Source organism: Oryzias latipes, chromosome 8, assembly GCF_053564925.1.
Source record: "Oryzias latipes strain Hd-rR chromosome 8, Olatipes_Hd-rR_3.1".
Classification (NCBI taxonomy): domain Eukaryota; kingdom Metazoa; phylum Chordata; class Actinopteri; order Beloniformes; family Adrianichthyidae; genus Oryzias; species Oryzias latipes.
The window spans coordinates 1,082,733-1,100,465 of NC_136244.1; the positions used below are offsets into that span (position 1 = coordinate 1,082,733).

Genomic DNA, 17,733 nt, shown 5'->3' on the forward strand with positions numbered 1-17,733 from the left:
TTGTGATCTTCACTGGTGTCCATGGATTACATGAAATCTTTCCACCTTTATCCACCTTTGTCATGGTAGGGAGAACACGTCAATGGAAGGGGGGGGGGGGGGGTCATAGGGTAGCACAAGGGTTAAACACTGAATGGTCTTCTCTCCTCTATTCTTGATCATTATTCATCATTTAGTTCTCCATGCCTCTGTTTGGTGCAGTGCGATTCATGTACTGTCCCCCCCCCCCCTTAAGGTATTCCAGATTCCAGTTGGCTCGTCCGTGCTCCTGTACCTGACCATGGACCCCCCCCCTCTGGCTCATCTGGTGCCCCCAAACTCCGTCTGGATGAAGCGTCTGCTGGGCTTTATACATGTAGTTGTAGAGTTAAATAAGTTAATTCTCTCTAAGAGTTCTGGTAAATCGCCTGTCCGTCCTGGGGGAGGATCCTCCTTCATGTGGACACCCCTGAGATTTCTTTCTTTTTTCCAGATTTTTAGGAGTTTTTCCTTACAGTGAAGGAGGGTCAAAGGTCAGGGATGTTGGATCAGTTTAGTATTTTCCTATTGATTTTATGTCTTCATGATCCTTTTGAGTTGATTTACTTTCCAATTATTGGTTATGAGACGACTGTTGTTGTGATTTTGGGCTATAGAAATAAAAATGAACTGAATTTAAATTGAATTCTAGAGTTTATTTTGTTCATAGATGAAGAAACCAGAAGTTCTGGGCTGATCCAGTGACGGGTGGAAGGCCTGGTTCATCAGATCAGTGGGAACCTGCTTTGAAGGCTGGGAGTGGCCTACATGTGACCTCTGACCTCACAGCCTCCATCCAGCCGTACCTCCAGCGCATGTGGGTTCAGCTGCGTGTGTCTGGACAGAACTGCGGTCCATAGTCTCTCCCCGGTTCGGCCCGGATGTGCGGGGAGAGTTTTGGTTCCACCTCCCCCCAGCCCCACGTGGTCCGGCCGTTTCCACAGGTGTGGCCGCCTCACCTGTCTGTCTCACCTGAGGGCTCGGGTCCCCGCCTCCTCGCTCAGACCCAAACTGCGGTAATCCCGCCCCGCAGGTCGGGCCAAACGTGACGGCGGACGGGTTTTTCCGGCCCCGCAGAGCCGGTTCCTCCCCCCGCTTCCAGGCGGTCCAGAGCCGGCGGAGGCGACGCGAGGACGGTGCCAGCTCCGGTCCGTGTCCGAGATCAGCGATGAGCGCACCAGCAGCGGGTGGGTGGCCTGCGCGGAACCAGCGGGTTCGGTCCGTCTGTTCACGCGGGGCTGTGGATCACGGTTCGATTCCCGTTTTTCCACCACGTGCTGACTTTTCCCGACATTCACACCGGGGGTGTCCGCGTTCCGAGATTGTTAACAGAGTGTTGGCAAACCGGAACAATCGCGTGATTGTCTGGGCCAGCCGTGCGTGGGTTAGGGGGTGGCGGGCCCCAACGCACCCGCACGTGTCCGGATTGTTTGTGTCGCCAGCTGGTCACGTGTCTGCTGTGCGTTCCAGGTGAGAAGATGGAGAGCCAGAGCCAGATGGTGGCGCGGTTACGCGCGACGTTCCGCTCGGGCGTGACCGTGCCGGAGGAGTTCCGCAGAACCCAGCTGACCGGCCTCATGAGCATGATCAAAGACAACGAGGACCAGATCACCGACGCGCTGCACCGGGACCTGGCAAAGGTGCACGGGCGCGTGCACGGACGCGCAACACTCATCCATGCCGGCTCAGGCTGAGGACGCAGCGGGCTGACGGGGGTCCTCAGACCTCCGAGTCGGAACATTTGACTCAAACAGCAGTTCTGCTTCCTGTTCCCTTCACGCTGAAAGTCTCTTCTCTTTCTGCCCTTCAGCCCAAATTCGAGGCCGTCCTCTCTGAGATTGAGATTGTGCTGAATGAGCTGTACCACTCCATCTCCAACCTGGCGCGCTGGATGCAGCCGGAGTATGTGTCCAAAAGCCTGGTAGGTTCTGTTCTGGATGCTCCCTGTGACCCCAACACCCCCCAGACCACTGACTGTAAATGAGAGCTGGACTGAGGCGTGGGCCGTCCCCCATAGAACACGGTTTCCTACCGGCTCCAACCAAACGACAGACGCTGCACTGTTGGAACTGACGTGAGTGAGCAGTGATTGTCCGAGTCGGTCTGATGTTCTCAGCGACGGGCGTTCCAGCGTTTCACGCCGGCTGCGTGGACTCGGGTTTCAATGAAAATGTGTGTAAACGCGCGAAGGCCAGAATTTCAGGTTTCCGCATCCGGAGCGTTCGTGACGTACCAACCGTTGTGAACATGACAGCGAAGGACAAACTGCTCCCGTCCAGATTAAATGATACCAAGACGACCATTTATAGAACAGAGCTTCCACGTTTCAGACCAAACCTCTTCCACATGTAGGTGGTGGACGCGCAGCAGGAAACGATAGAAGAAGAAGCCCCCCCTCCCCACCGTGTGCAAGAACCTTCACGTCGCACGCTGCACATGCTCGGTGTGAATGAGTCGACGTTTCCATGGCAACCACTCTCACCAATCAGGATTGGCCACACCCCTACCGTTTGAAAGCGGGCTCCACGAAATCTGTCAATCAAGCGTTACAAATGATCGTGAGACCAAATGGTTTTATTGAGGCATCTGATTGGTCAGTTCTGACCAATAGAACGGCCATCAGCTGTTATTTCTCTATTGAAGCCTGTGGGACTTTAGCTTCTTGGAGCCACTTCCTGTTTGGAATGCCAAGGGGCGGGGTCACTCAGTCCAGCTCTGTGATACAGTCAAAGGACTGCAAAGCGCCTGTCAGACAGCCGTGCCTGAGCTCCTCGGTCTGTCTGAAACGGTGTTTATGTCCACAGTCCGAGCAGAGACAGTTGAATTTTCAGACGGAGTCTTTCTGCTGCTTTTTCAGGCCACCAAGCTGGACGACTGTTTCATCCGGAGGGAGCCTCTGGGCGTGGTTCTGATCATCGGGCCGTGGAATTACCCGCTGCAGCTGCTCATCTTGCCCCTGATTTCTGCCATCGCTGCAGGTATCTGTGTTTCTGTGGCTGGAATGGTCTTGAGGATAAACGGTGGGAAACCACACCGAACCTCTTTAAAAACGGATCCGAATCCACGTTCTGCAGAGACGGCAGCAGCAGCCAAAGCTTCCATGACCGTCAGAATCGGGGAAATCGCCGTCTGGTCAGTCAGGCGGGTGAGTTAGTTTAGAAGAGTCAGCAGACGTGAATCTGGGCGTTCAGGTTGCTGCTGGATTTGAGGCGTTACATCATCAAAAGACTTCTGGGACAATGGTTGTCGTGTATGGTGGAGGTGGGCTGATGGTATGGGCCGTCACAAAAGCAGGAGCCTCGTTTCTGAAACGTGTGGATTCCAGCGTAAAACACAGATTTTCCCAACATGCGTGTCACAGCCCCCCCCCCACGGTGGCCCTGAAGTTCAAATGACACAAAAACATCCTAAAGATCACAATTCAAAAAGGGGGGAAAGAAAACTTCCAAAAAATAGCACGACACTAAAGAAATCAAACAACATTCTAGAAACCAAAACTTTGATGAAACAGAAGTTACAAAACAAAATGTTAAAAATCCGAAAGCGGAAAAAGGAGGTCCTATGAAAGTCGCTGATTGACGATGAGGCTTGAGTTTTGAAGAAGAGGGGAAGCAGGAGGTTCTGTGGCGAAGAGTTGATTGAGCAACGGCTGAACGTTTGCAGTGGGCGTGGCCAGACAAATCTCTTCTGTCAGGAGAGAGGTGAACAAACGTCATCACATAACTCTAACTACCTTTTCTACTTTCACTTTTTAAATTTCCTTTTTCATTTTTGAAAATTGACTTTTGTTTTTCAAAATTGTACCTTTTTTGCATTTTAGATTCAGGAAATATGTTTTGATTTCTAAAATGTAAAGTTGTTTTGCTTTTTTAACCGGGATCTTTAGTGCGTTTTTGTGTTGAGTGATTTGCTGGACTGATTTGTCCTTCAGGGCCACCGTACCCTCCCTCAGAAAAGCTGCAAACATGAACGTGAAGTGGAGACATTCAGAACCTCTGCAATGAGTCCATTTAATGACCAAACCGGGTCAGGAGCAGAATAGACGGCAGAACCGACCCAGAGGGTCTCAGCCCCCCCCCCCGACTCAGGTGGGACGGGCCTGCGGTCCGTCTGACAGGAAGTGGTTGGGTGGAGACAGGCTGCTCTTCTCAGGAACAATGACTTCTGCCACTTCAGCAGTCGTGTTGCCTCATCCTCACAACGGCAGCCTGCTGCTATTGTCTGCTGAGCCTCGGGGCAGAAAGAGGGCGTGTCTCACCAGTCTGCGCCGCATCAGCGGCGTGAGTCTGTCCTCACACCTCCACGTGCCTTTTCCTGATCGGCGGGTCTGACCAGCTTCAGACCACGTTTGAATGTTGAAGGGCTGAAACTGGCGTGACGTGCTGCACAAAGGCAAAGGAAGAATCCGAGCCGGGCCGTAACCTTTGTGCTGTCTTGTGGGGTCCAGATGACCCCACTCTCAACGTTAACGTAACGTTGAGAGTGGGGTCATCTAGACCCACTAGACAGTGCTCTGAACCTTTTTTCTTCAATGATTTGTGATCTTCACTGGTGTCCATGGATTACATGAAATCTTTCCACCTTAATCCACCTTTGTCATGGTAGGGAGAACACCTCAATGGAAGGGGGGGGGGGTCATCTGGACCCCATAGGATAGCACAGGGGGGAAAAGCCTCCACCGGCCAACAAAGACCTCTGAAAATGTTGCTGCTTTTTCTGCTCAGGAAACTGCGTGGTTATCAAGCCGTCAGAGGTCAGCGGCGCCACTGAGGGTCTGGTGGCCGAGCTCATCCCCAAGTACCTGTCTCAGGTGAGGCGGCAGACGAAGCAGAGCGTGCAGCTCCCTGTAGTTCAGAGGTTCTGCTGCTGTAACGGGTCTTCATCCGGGTTATGGGGCTCTGATGGCTGCCGCTCCGCTCCACAGGACTGTTACACGGTGGCCTGCGGTGGAGCCGAGGAGACCAAGGCGCTGCTGGAGAATCGATTCGACCGCATCTTCTACACAGGTGATGCATTGTCCCGGCTGACGCGTTCTGTGCAGGAGAGGGGGGTTCTGGAGAGGATCCGGGCCGGACCGTGGCTTCTTTCGATCTGGAGGTTCCGCTTTGTGGGACGTCTGAGCTGCAGGACCCCCGACCCTCTGATCCGTCTCTAACCTCATGCTGGTCCTCCGCCCTGCAGGCTCCCAGGCCGTGGCCAGAAGCGTGGTGCAGGCGGCCTCCGTCCATCTGACGCCGGTGACCTTGGAGCTGGGTGGCAAGTGTCCCTGCCTCATCTATGGGCGGATAAACATCACCGCTGCTGCCCGCCGCCTGGTGTGGGCCAAATACTTTAACGCTGGCCAAAGCTGCGTGGCTCCAGACTATCTGCTCTGCACGAAGGCCATCCGAGACGCTCTGGTACCGGCTCTGCGCGAGGTTCTGGAGGAGTTCTACGGGAAGGAGCCTAAGGAGAGTCCGGACGTGTCGCGCATCGTGTCAGACCGACACTGGACTCGCCTCATGGAGCTGCTCAAGAAGACCGCCGGGACGGTGGTTGTGGGAGGAGAGGCCAACCGGGAGGACAAGTACATAGGTGGGTCCAGAGGCAGGCGAGGCGAGGCGTGAGCGCCGAAGCAGAGTGTTTGGCAGATTTGGTGTGGCCCGCTTTAAGTGGTAGGGGTGTGGCCTTCCAACAAGCTCTTTCCTGATTGGTCAGAGTGGTTGCCATAGAACCATGGAATCAGTCCCACTCGGACCAATCACTGCTTACGTCTGGCTCCAACATGGCGACCTCCGTATTGTGAATAAATGGCGCCTGAATTGACTTTATTTATTGGAGCTGGAAGTAAACTGTCTTCTATGGATGATGTCACACTCGCTCAGTCCAGTTCTGTAATACAGTCAGTGGTTCCCACCAAACTCCCTGATGGTCACCATAGCAACCAGGTTGGCTCTCCTAAGCCCTGCCCTCAGTGGGTTTTGCTGTGGTCCCGCCTCAGATCTGAACAGATTCTTTTTTCCAGTTTTGGGACATTTTCCTGAAATGTCCAGGAAAAACCATTTAAAGATGAAATTAAAAGCTCCCAGTGGTCAGTGAAGCATCCGTTTCTGCAGCACATGAAACATTTACTGATGAAACGGCATCATCCCGATCAGATAGAAAGGTGTTTGTTCCTGTTGCACTCAGCAGAATCCGAGTGGAAACTTTCAGAATAAAACCTCGGAGAGCAGCTGAGGATGCTGTTCTATGATGTAGACTGACGCTGTGGCTTCAGGGTGGAGGTCTCAGCCCCTCCCCTCACAGATGAGCCGCGGGGTTATCACAGGACGTCAGTCGGCGTCCGCCCCCCACACACAGGAAGTGGCTCGGCCTCCATCGCTGAGCTGCAGACGGCGGGTGCAGTGACTTCCTCCTGTCCCGCAGCTCCCACGGTGGTGGTGGACCTGCAGGAGGACGACGCTTTGATGGGGCAGGAGATCTTCGGCCCCATTCTGCCCATCCTCACCGTGGAGACGCTGGAAGAGGGCATCGACTTCATCAACCGGAAGGAGAAGCCTCTGGCGCTCTACGTCTTCTCGGACGAGTCCTCGGTGAGACACCCCCCCGCACGCCGCCGGTCGCTGGCAGACACGGCTCCTCCAATCACGCTTTGTGTCTCTGAAGGTGGTGAAGACGGTGATGGAGAACACGAGCAGCGGGGGGTTCTGCTCCAATGACGCCATCATCCACATGACGCTGCCCAGCCTGCCCTTTGGGGGTGTAGGTGGGTGTGACGGACGGGTTCAGACGCTTCCAAAATGTTCTCCTCTTGAGTCGTCACGTGACAACCCAGAGCTGTCCGTCAGCCTGACTCCTGCCGCTCTTTTGCCCAGGTATGAGCGGGTGGGGCAGTTACCACGGGCGCTGGGGCTTCGAGGAGTTCAGCCACCGGCGCGCCTGCATGCTGCGCGGCTGGGCTCTGGAGAGGCTCAACGGGCTGCGCTACCCCCCCTACAGCAGCGAGAAGCTCAAGTGGCTGCGCTGGACCACGTCTCCTCACAGCTGCTCGATCATGTGACCGCAGGCCGCCGCCCACCGCCACCGGAGGGAATCGGCACGGGGGGGGTCAAACAGAACCTTAACTTCTGTCCTGAAGCCAGATTTAAGGCGGACGGGACAGTTTGGCACAGAGATGTAAAACCCAAAACAAGCAAAAATAAAAAGTGAAGATTGTCTCTGACGTCTGTGTTTGAACGTCCGCCTTCAGCGCCGGCCAAACTTGACCGCCGTACTTTTGGAACCTTCTGAAATAAGTAATCCTCTCATTACTTCTGAGTTACTTTATTTAAAATGATAGCAGACAAGCATCCAAAGTGAGAAACAACCTGCAGTGATCCACCTTTAGAAGAGAGAGTGGGCTGTGCAGAGCTGTTGGTGTCTTGGTGCTGCTGAAGAGTCCCATCATCCTCATCATCATCATCATCATCATTTTCAGTCTTTCAATGAGAATTGTGCAGTTTTCAGCCAAAATCACAACTTGTCGTTTTCTAGGACATAATTTCTGCAGAGCAGCAGGAGTTCATCAAAAATGTTCCAGAGTTCTGTGCACAGAGTAATTTCCCATCGTCCCTTTGTTTACAGTCTCTCCAGCTAGCTTACAGCCCCTCACATCCCCACCCTAACATTAGCGTTAAAAACACTGACTTAATCGATCGATTAATAGAGTAATCGGATAAAACGATTTGTGTTTTTGAACAACCAAAACAAATCTTGCATAACAAAAATGATGTGGTTGTAAAATGAACAAGCATTTGATTTTAAAGATCCGCTCTGATGCAAATGTTACTTTTGGTGTTTTTAAGTTGGTCTTAAGAAGTGGCGGAGCTAGAACATTTTGTATTGGGGGGGGGGGGGGGGGGCAGAAGACTTTGAAAGGGTGCCACAACACCAAAATGGAAGGCCATTAAAAATAAAAGAATCAGAAAAACATATTTGATCATTATCATTGTTTATATTTCGAGTAAAAATAATCCTTTTGTTATTTTTGCAATGCTTAAAGAAGCCTCGCGGTCCCAGCCCCTGCCTCTCGGCGCCCCCTCCGCGGCCCACGCTGGTCGCTCGCTGGCGGCGGCACACGCGGGTATGCCAGCTCTATTTTGCAGTAGAGACACTGCACCTTGTTCTCTTCTTTATTAAGTGTGTAATGATCCCACACTTTAGACAATTTCTGCCGTTTATTTATAGATCTATTCTCCGCCATCGCCCCAACTAAATTCAAACGGTCCGTGTGACACAATCAAATCCCTGCGGCGCGCGTATAGTGCGCGTCATGGGAATTTAACGAGGCTTCGAGGCAGAGTTTTTGCCTCGAGGAATTTTTGTAATCGAGTAACTCGAGGAATCGTTTCAGCCCTAGATCCGTCCATCCGTCCAGTTCTGATCCAGATTCCAGCTCAGACCAGGAAAACAGACGTCATGGATCTGTTGGTCTGCAGGTGGAGGATCAGAAAGGGGCGGGGCTGTGAGACTTTAGCCCCGCCCCCTGTAGAGATTACTTAACTACACACTGGTCTGCTCCTGATTGACAGCCATTTGAATCAAGAAAAACTCAGAAATGCAGTTTAGTCCTTAATTCTTTATAAATGTCCTCCAGGAAATGTCTCCACACGTTAAAACAGAAAATACGACCGAGAGACTCCACACTGTTTTATTTCACTGCCGTGTTCTTCTGAGGCGTTCCTAAACGGAGGTTCTGTAACTAACGTGGACGCCACGCCGGCGGTCTTTTGAGCGGCCTTGGAGGTCGACTCATCTGAAGGTTTCTGGGCCGGGGGGGGGGGGGGGGGGGGGTCGACACAGAAGTTTCAGAAAGATTTTTGAGGGGCTTCAGGAGGTCACGTGTCCTTTCTGACCAGAGCACCAGGTCGCCAGTTCAGGGGTGGACGACCTTCCCAGAGGGGGGGCTGGCTTCAGAGCAACTAGAAACTCCTCCCAAAGCCTCACGGCTCAGGTTTGTGTGAGGAGGGGGGGCTCTGTCCGGAGGCGGCCGGCTCCGGGGCTGCAGGCTGGGGGGAGGGACTCGCCGCCGGCGCCGGCTCCTTCTGAACCAGCTCCGGCTCGTCCTGGCCGGCCTGTGGGGGGTGCACCAGGACCCGGTCGATGATGCCAAAGTCCTGGGCCTCCATGGGGCTCATGTAGCGGTCTCGCTCCATCACGCCCTCTGTGAAGAGGAGGGAAAAAGTTAGAGCTGCTCCAGCATCACATGTGGCCTCAAACGCGCCGCGTCACCGAAGGGTCCGGGGCAGATGTGCAATCCCAAACAAACCCCAGCAGCGGTGAATGTGTGCACATGCTTTGGCTCTAGAAGAAGGGTGAAAGCGTTCCAGAGGTAGAACCGCCGTACCTATGGTTTCCAGCGGCTGCCTGGTGTGTTTGGCGTAGATCGTGTTGATCTGTCTCTTGAGCTTCAGGATCTCCTCGGCCTGGATGGCGATGTCTGTGGCCTGGCCCTGGATGCAGATCACACTCAGGTCTAGCAGCTGCTGTCCAGTGGTCTCTAAGCCAGGTTCCACTTACCCGGGCCCCCCCTGAGGGCTGGTGGACCATGATGCGTGCGTTAGGGAGGGAATGCCTCATCCCGCTGGTGCCGGCCGCCAGGAGCAGGCTGCCCATGCTGGCCGCCTGGCCGACGCACCAGGTGGAGATGGGGTTGAGGATGTACTGCATGGTGTCATAGATGGCCAAGCCGGCAGTCACTACTCCACCTGGACACAAGAGGGAGCAGGAGAGCCAACACCAGATGTGAATGGAAACAGTTCACTCCCACCCCATCCTGAAACAACAGAGCAGCCAGGATGGAAAAAAATAACATTAAGACATTTCCCTTCCTCCTTTTAAAACTAAAAACATTCTTGGTATTTTTGGCGCAACCCACAGAAAACGTATATAGGCATGTATGCATTCCGCGTGTGTGTTATGTGCGTCAGCGTTGTGCGTCGGCGTGTGCCTATGTTGTGCTGTGCATGTCTGTGTGCCTCCATTGCGCATCTGCATTGCATGTTGCGCCTTTGTGTCTGGATTGAACATTTGTGTGTATTTCACTACTGCGTCCATCCGTCTGTCTGTCTGCGCAGGCATCCATCTGTTTGCGTTCCTTTTTTCTGTGCATGCATTTGTTTGTCTGTGTGTGCATCCATTCATCTGCGTCCCACTGTCTGCACGTGCATCCGCTCGTCTGCATCCGATTGTCTGGGTGTATGTCTGCTCGTCTGCGCGTGTGTCTGTGTCTGCTCGTCTGGGCGTGCGTCCGTCTGTCTGCGTGTGCGAGTCAGGTCACCTGGGCTGTTGATGTACATGTGGATGGGCTTGTTGTTGCTCTCAGACTGCAGGAACAGCAGCTGGGCGATCACCAGGCTGGCGACAGTGTCATCGATCTGCGCAGACGAACAGATGAAGGTGCGGCTGCAGGCTTTGCAGAACCCGGTCTGAAAAAGCAGTGGTATGTCTGAATACTCACAGGCCCCATGACACAGATGATCCTCTCCCTCAGGAGGCGAGAGTAGATGTCGTAAGCTCTCTCCCCCCTTCCCTGAGGAACAGAAGACAGTCTCTGAAATCTGCTTCCCACAGAACCACTTCCTGCATGCCTGCAGCTCTGAGGCTGTCTGAGGTTCTGGATTCAGGTTTGATGCTCTGTTTTCCAGAGTGCAACTGAAAGCAGACGCCGAGCGGATCCAAAAGCATCATACATGATAAAACTGTCCGTCCAGCAGAGGACAGCATCACAGAGACACGTCTCACCGTCTGCTCGACAACGATGGGTATGAGAGGACTCCTCCACGCGGGACTGTGCTGGATGCATCTGCTGTGCTTCAGCGTCAGGCACCCAAAGTTCAACACCCTCTGAAAATACAGAACAAACGATTGACACCAAAGAGACGGACGCCTGCGTCTGCCGACTGCGTGGCAGCAGACGGCCTGAAGAACTGAAAGCAGGTGGTGCTGTTGCCTCTACACGGCTCAAGTCATGGACGACAACATCAAATACTCGTTTGTGTGGATTTAGTATCATATTTTTAAGAAGACACCAAGCGTTGGACAGATAAGGAGAGGACAGAGCGGCGTGGAAGGCAGACGGCTGTCAGGTCATCTGCTCCACGGCCATCGTTGAGATTTCACGGTTTTCAATGAACAGAAATCATTCCAAATGTTTACGAGACGACCACGATCTGAAGGCAGAGACATCTATAACTGCAACAACCGGATCTGACGAGTCCATGTCTTCATGGTCCAGAACTCTGCTGCTTGGGTTTTCAGAAGAACCAATAAACTAGAACCACATGGGTCCAGTTCTGAGGTCTTTCCGCTGTCTGCCAGAGGACAGACGTTCAAGATCTGCTGCTGCTTTGTAAAGCTTCGACTGGTTTAGCTCCAAAATACATGATTGACCTCCTGACCCCCGTATGAACCAGCCAGACCTCGCCGCTCATCTGGATCTTTTTTCAGATCCTAGAGTCCAAACCTGACATGGAGAAGCTGCATTCAGCTTCTATGCTCCACAGATCTGGAACAGACTTCCAGAAAGCCTTAAATCCAGGTTAAAGACGGTTATGTTCAATTCAGTTCTTTACATTTCTATTTTAACAATCACTCCTTTTTTGTAAGACAAATGAACTTGTCTGGACACGCTTAAGGTCACTTCTGGAACCTGTATGCCGAGCGTACGCGTTCCCGTCAACCCTCGGGTTCCTGTCAGGGTCCCCGTCACGGACAGCCGTTGGAGTCCAAATCCTGAAATCCTGAAACATCCGAGCTCCTCTGGAGGTCACTGCACACCCGCGCCGAAGGCCCTCTAATCTGATCGGATCATCTTTCTCACCGGGCCGATCATCCACGCTGTTAACTCTTCCCGTTTAGACCACTGCAATTCTCTTTTACCCGTTTTAACAGAGTCTCTTCAACGTCTCCAATTGGTCCAAAACTCTGCAGCAAGGCTTTACACTGGAACCAATCAGTGCTCTCGTGCCACCGCTCTGCTTTTATCACGACATTGGCTTCTTATTAAACTTAGACTAGATTGTAGTTTTTAGAGCTTTGCACGGACAAACCCCAAACTATACGTCTAACCTTTTAACTCCCTACACTCCTGCAGGTTCCTTCAGGTCCACAGATGAGAATCTCTTATGTTCCCAAAACCCGCTTTAAAACTCGGGGAGACGTCTCCTTTCAGGCAGTCGCTCCACGACTCTGGAATGACCTTCCTCTGTCTCTACGCCAGATTGACTCAGTCCAGTGTTTTTAAAGCTCAAGTTAGCAGCATTTCCTTTTACCACCGTGTGATGCCTTATAGCCCTGTGTGAGACACCTTTACAATGTATACATTTAAAAGTCAAAATGCTGGAAAGAAGGTTTGACTCAACTTTCTACATCCACACAGACTGTGAGAAATGTAACCCCCTTAAAACACACGACATTGGATTTCTGCCTTACAGTTTTCTGATGATGTGAACAGTGATGGCTGACTCAAACTCTGGGATCTGTCGTCGTCTCGGTCCCTTTGAGCTTCTCTATCGGTGAGAAATCAACCTTGGCTCGTTTATAGTTATTTTCCAAGCCTGTGATGTTGACGCCTCTACCCCAACCGTGTTTTATTACTTTTAAACGCGCGGAGCCTCTTAGACACTCATTTTAACTCGACTTGGAACAGTTACACAAGCTTGCTAGCTAGCTAGCTAGCAGCTGACAGCGGCGAGCGCGAGCTCCTTCCGCGCGCTCGCCCCGCTTTCAACCGCATGTCCGCGCGCGTGAGCGAAGCAGCCCCAAAGACTCACCTGTAGCAACATTTTTTCTCCTTTTAACACTTTTCGATGTTCTGCCTTTTTGCGTGACCCCTCTTAAACCGGAAGCAGTTCCCACCTGACCTGTGATGTGTTCTGTTCTTTTTTTTAAATACCTTTATTGACAGTGGATGTTGACAACATCCGCCTCCTCAGGTTTAGGATGAACAGGTTTTACACCAGATTTATCCTTTGATCAGAATCAAAGACCTTTATTTAATGTGTAAAATGAAAACTAGATTTTTTTAAAGACTCACTCCAATCACAATTATGGGATTATTTTGGAGTTATTTTTTAAACAATTGCAACATACAGAACAAGAAAATGCAACATTTATGCACATATAATGTACATTACAATTCTGAATACAGAATAAACGTGCTACATCCTTAGGAAGATTTTAATTATTAGTAACAATCACAAAAGGGAATAAAAATTCAAATGAATAAAGAAAAAAGAAATAAACCTAGAAAAAAAAGAGAAAATGTGAAATGTCAGTAGCCCAAAAGATTTACAAAAATTAATTGTTTTTTGAGCTTTTGAATTTTTTGAAGCTGAAATTGAGTTTACATATTGCTGCAGTTCCAGTTTGAACACAGAGAAATCAGGGTTTTAATTGGAAAATTGGCTTTTGTGAACGTAACATTTAGCCATAAATAATAACATGTTTATACAAAAGAAAGCATCATGGTCTTTGACATCAAAACTATGAAAACCAAATAGTAGGTTTTTATAATAAAGTTGTATATCAGCAAAAATAGAGTCAGTGATAAATTTGTGAACATTTTTCCAAAATTTGTATGTGAATTCACAAGACCAGAATAAACGAGAGCAGGTTTCAGGTTGTTTCTGGCAGAAAGTACAGCTGGTGTTTATGTCAGCCTTAAATTTAGTTAAATAAAGTTTTGCTGCATAAAATCTGTGTAGGACTTTCAAAGAGATTTCTTTGAAGTATTTTTGTGGTAAAGATCAGACTTTTTTCCATTCAATGTTAGAAGTGAAATTAGCCCAATAAAAGGAAGCTGATGGAACAGAAACCAAATTATCGTGGATTAAAGCTCTGATTTTTTAGTTCAACTGTTTAGCAGAAGTGAAGCAGAAACGACCAGAGTGGGATTTGAACGCATCAGGAGGATTTAGAGTCAGAGGATGAGCGCTGTAGAAACCCCTGAATAACATGCAAAGCCCAGACGGTACAGCATCAAACACTACTGCAAAGTCTTTGGGGGTTATTGGTATTTTATTCTGCATTGTGAAGTCTGAGTAGTTATATAATAATCCTGGTATTTTGGAGTTTTTAACATGTTCTTGCAGCATGTTTTTATAAAGAAGGAAATTTAAGATTAAAACTGCTTTTATGAGTATTTCTTTATTCAACTTGTGATGAATCAGAAGCTGATAAAAACTCGCCGTCTGAAAAAGCTCCTAAGGCCGTGTCACACAGCCATTAGTACATTTGGCACATAGTGCACAGATGAAAGTCGGTCATACGTGAAGCTACAGGGAAAAAGTGAGAAAAGTTGTGGTCTTTACGTGAAATTTTCACAGATGTCTCATGAATGAACCACGTTCAGGATTAATGATTCGTGCGTTAGTTAGGTATTCTTAACGTGACAATAAAAGTTATACATCTGTGGTTCATGCATGAAAATAAGGTAATAAGGAAAAGAAGGATTTTGTCATAACTGTCAAAAAAAATTAAATTATAATAACGAAACAGTAAAAAATTTGAAAACATCCAGAACACATTAAAGCATACATACGAAGTAGAATCCATCCAAAATATTTCCTACATTTAAATGAAAATGATGATGATATTTCTTTGAATAACAAGTTGAAATAATAAATATTTTGTAGCTAATCACTAACGACAGAAACCTTTAGAGTGAAAATGATCAAATCAGCCTTATCACAAAGGAAATACAAAACATTCATTCTGCAAACTAAGATTACGTGAGTATAAAAAAAGAGGGTTTCTTTGAACTTCACACTTGTTAAACATTGTTAAACAGAACTGATCATATTTGTGAGACAAAACGGTGAGAAGCAGCAGATTTTTCCTGGAGTGGATTGAAGGTTGAAGTCTAACATTTATGGAGCGTTTTTGCCACCAACTGTAGGGACAAAAACTAAATCCTCCTTTCTGAACCGCTTGCATTTAGATAACTCAACAATAGTAAGTCATGCCACAACTGAACCGTGTGTTACGTCTTTGAACCTAACGGTGAGGACAGTGAATGACTGCATCCCTGCTGCATACCAGTGTGTCGATGTTGAAAGTGCAAACACTTGTTCTAAATTTAAAAAGGATTTATTATTTATGGTTTTATTATATTAGAACAGGCTCAGTAAAGGGGTTTCTTCATTGTTACTTTCTCCTTAGCAAATAAAAAAATGATTTTCCTCAATCCTCAGTACATGACAGAGAGCATAATTTTCAAGTCACTAACCATTAGAGTCTATATTAAATGTTATGGAACAAACCTCCTAAAGATAAAAGTCTGTTTTTTTAGCTAAAACTTCAAAGTCTGGGGAGGACTGGTGAGGTTATCACTGTGTGAGGATAGGACCGATATCATTGAATTTGGGATGGGTCATTGTGCGTGGAGGGTTGGATTTGGAGGCTGAAATGACATTAAAAGTCAGCAGCATGTGATCAGAAAACGGAAGGGGGTCTGCTATACAGGCGACTGGCGAGACACCCGAACCGCAGATGGGGTCCAGTTCATGCCCTCATGCCTGTGGCTGGGGAAACGGACACATTCATCCTCTAGGAGTCCTTCCCGCTAGGTTTATCGCTTCAAACTGACACCCTGTCAATGAAAAAGACAGCAGAGAAAGAGACTACCGTAAATGTTGCCGGCACCAGCCACACAGAGAAAAGCGCTGCAAGCAGGAAAGGGAGATTGACTGTACCATCATGAATACGGGTTTGTTTGACAAATAGCAGCTGCATCCAGCATTTCCTGCAGCCTCGGCCTCATGACCACCAAAGGGCTAAGAAAAGGGGGGATTTTCAGGTGTGCGGTAGAGAACAAAGAAAGTTCCTCAAAACTCCATCTTTGGGGGGTCGAATCTGTTTTTCTGTCCCAAACTAAATTAAATTCTGTGGTGGCATTTCATCTCCTTTTATAATTCAAGGTCCGGATGAATTCCTTCATCCTGGGATTTGCCTGCTGGATTCTAACCATAAAAAAGGGGAAAACCCCAAAGAGCAGCGGCAGTGTGTGCATAATTCATTTACATACCATCATCAAAAGCCACTTTCAGCGGCAGAAACATGAACTTCTGGTTTCCTCTAAGATGTTGTCACTCACTCTTTTCAATGTGCTTCAATTTTCTTTACTTCAATGAAGTAAATTAATATTTGGACTTTAACTAAATCCTTTCAACAAACTGATTCTTGTCTTTGCCGTTGCTTTATTTCAGATTTGCCGCTGTTTTGGATCATTGATCGGATGATGACCCAGTTCAGGTCAAGCTGCCTCACAGATGGACCACACTAGTAGTTGGTGGCAGAGTCCTGGCTGCGTAACGCCTTGGAAGAAGCCTGTCGGACGCTCCAGACGGTTTCTGATGCGCTCAGAAGTAACTTCACAAACTGAGCTGCATCTTTCTTTGGAGACAAATTGTGTTTTCTGTGGGCAGAAGATTAATTTCTAATGAACTACTGCCGCTCTGCAGAAACGATGTCCTAGACGACAGTTATTGGATTTAACCTAAAACAGCATCATCATAATTGGACGACCACTGGAAAAACTGTAAAAAAATGGATCAAAAGATGATTAAAGGGGGACTTTAAGGACACAGTGACACAAAGGCAGGTGAAATGGGAACCAAACCACCTACTTTATGTCCCAGCAACAGGCAGACGTCTGGATCCAATTGGAGCAAGTTTATTAGCTCAGCTAAAGGTCCACAAAGCTAAATCAGGGTCAGACAGGGGTCAACGGTGAGCATGGAAGCATCAGAGAAGACAAAGGAGTAGTCAGGATCCAGGCGAGAGTCGGGGCAGGCGGCAGGCAGAGTCAGAAACAAGGTCAGGAGACGGAGGATCAGGTCTGGATGTAACGCTCGGTAAAGCTCAGCTGATGTAAGCCCATTGAGATGACTTGTTGCAAATATTGGGATACATAAATAAAAATCAATTGAATTGAATTGAAGAGGGCAGAGTGTCACAGACAATACTTTGCACTGAGTGAGGCTCGGTGCAGTGCTGAAGTAGACTGTAAGGGATTGCAAATGAGAGTCAGGTGTGTGGCATCCAGAAACTGCACTGGGGTTGCTGGGAGATGAAGTGCACTCAGATCTCTGGAGACAGTTTCCACCGATGACCAGAGGGGAAGACAGAGTTCTAACTTCTGAGACTTTCCAAGGTCGACCACATTTCCCCTGTTCCACAGCTATTGACTGTATACGAGGACTGGACTGAGCGAGTGCGTTGTCTCCCATAGAAAATGCCTTAATCTGGCTCCTGCCAAATGAAGCCAGTTCAGCTGCCATTTTTCCACAATTCGGATCGCCATGTTGGAGCCAGACCACTGTGATTGGTCAGAGTCTGTCTAAATCAACATTTCTGTGGCAATGTTGGGAGCATGCTGGAAGTCCACACCTTTTCCACTGAAAGCAGCTCTGCAGAATCTGTCAATCAAACATTTGAGGTGGGGGCCAGTGGGCACCACATGCTTTTATTGAGGCATCTGATTGGTCAGTTTATCACTTGATTAACTTGAACTACGAAACAATATCATGATAAAAAATAGAGTATTATCAAGAAGACGTTAAAAAAAGTATCAGAGCCAGAACGCTTCTTCTGACCAATAGAACAACTGAGTAACAGCTGTTTACTTCTGCATAGAAGTCTATGGGATTTTGGCTTCTTGGAGCCAGCAGGTGCTTCCTGTTTGGAACGCCAGGG

General features: G+C 49.0%; 2 protein-coding genes and 2 long non-coding RNA genes across 4 annotated transcripts; 3 read left to right on the forward strand and 1 right to left on the reverse strand.

Moving 5' to 3' along the window:
- Window positions 1–814: 814 nt before the first annotated feature.
- Window positions 815–7,219, forward strand: aldh3b1 (aldehyde dehydrogenase 3 family, member B1). The gene is made up of 11 exons (XM_078951059.1): window positions 815–962; window positions 1,052–1,205; window positions 1,489–1,658; window positions 1,829–1,939; window positions 2,876–2,996; window positions 4,743–4,828; window positions 4,943–5,024; window positions 5,200–5,592; window positions 6,424–6,590; window positions 6,664–6,763; window positions 6,873–7,219. Exons 1-11 carry the CDS (start codon window positions 900–902, stop codon window positions 7,055–7,057), a joined length of 1,632 nt encoding a protein of 543 aa, XP_078807185.1. The 5' UTR covers window positions 815–899; the 3' UTR covers window positions 7,058–7,219.
- Window positions 7,220–7,306: 87 nt separating this feature from the next.
- Window positions 7,307–8,827, forward strand: LOC144994190 (uncharacterized). The gene is made up of 2 exons (XR_013657618.1): window positions 7,307–7,495; window positions 8,475–8,827. It is a non-coding gene; the product is annotated as an uncharacterized LOC144994190 (long non-coding RNA).
- Window positions 8,600–12,955, reverse strand: clpp (caseinolytic mitochondrial matrix peptidase proteolytic subunit). The gene is made up of 7 exons (XM_004071894.5): window positions 12,810–12,955; window positions 10,780–10,881; window positions 10,496–10,567; window positions 10,316–10,412; window positions 9,556–9,743; window positions 9,383–9,488; window positions 8,600–9,199 (listed from the first exon to the last, which is right to left on the reverse strand). Exons 1-7 carry the CDS (start codon window positions 12,819–12,821, stop codon window positions 8,979–8,981), a joined length of 798 nt encoding a protein of 265 aa, XP_004071942.1. The 5' UTR covers window positions 12,822–12,955; the 3' UTR covers window positions 8,600–8,978.
- On the forward strand, window positions 12,424–16,982 carry LOC110015539 (uncharacterized). Its single transcript, XR_002290766.3, has 2 exons — window positions 12,424–12,551; window positions 16,245–16,982. It is a non-coding gene; the product is annotated as an uncharacterized LOC110015539 (long non-coding RNA).
- The last annotated feature ends 751 nt before the right edge of the window (window positions 16,983–17,733 follow it).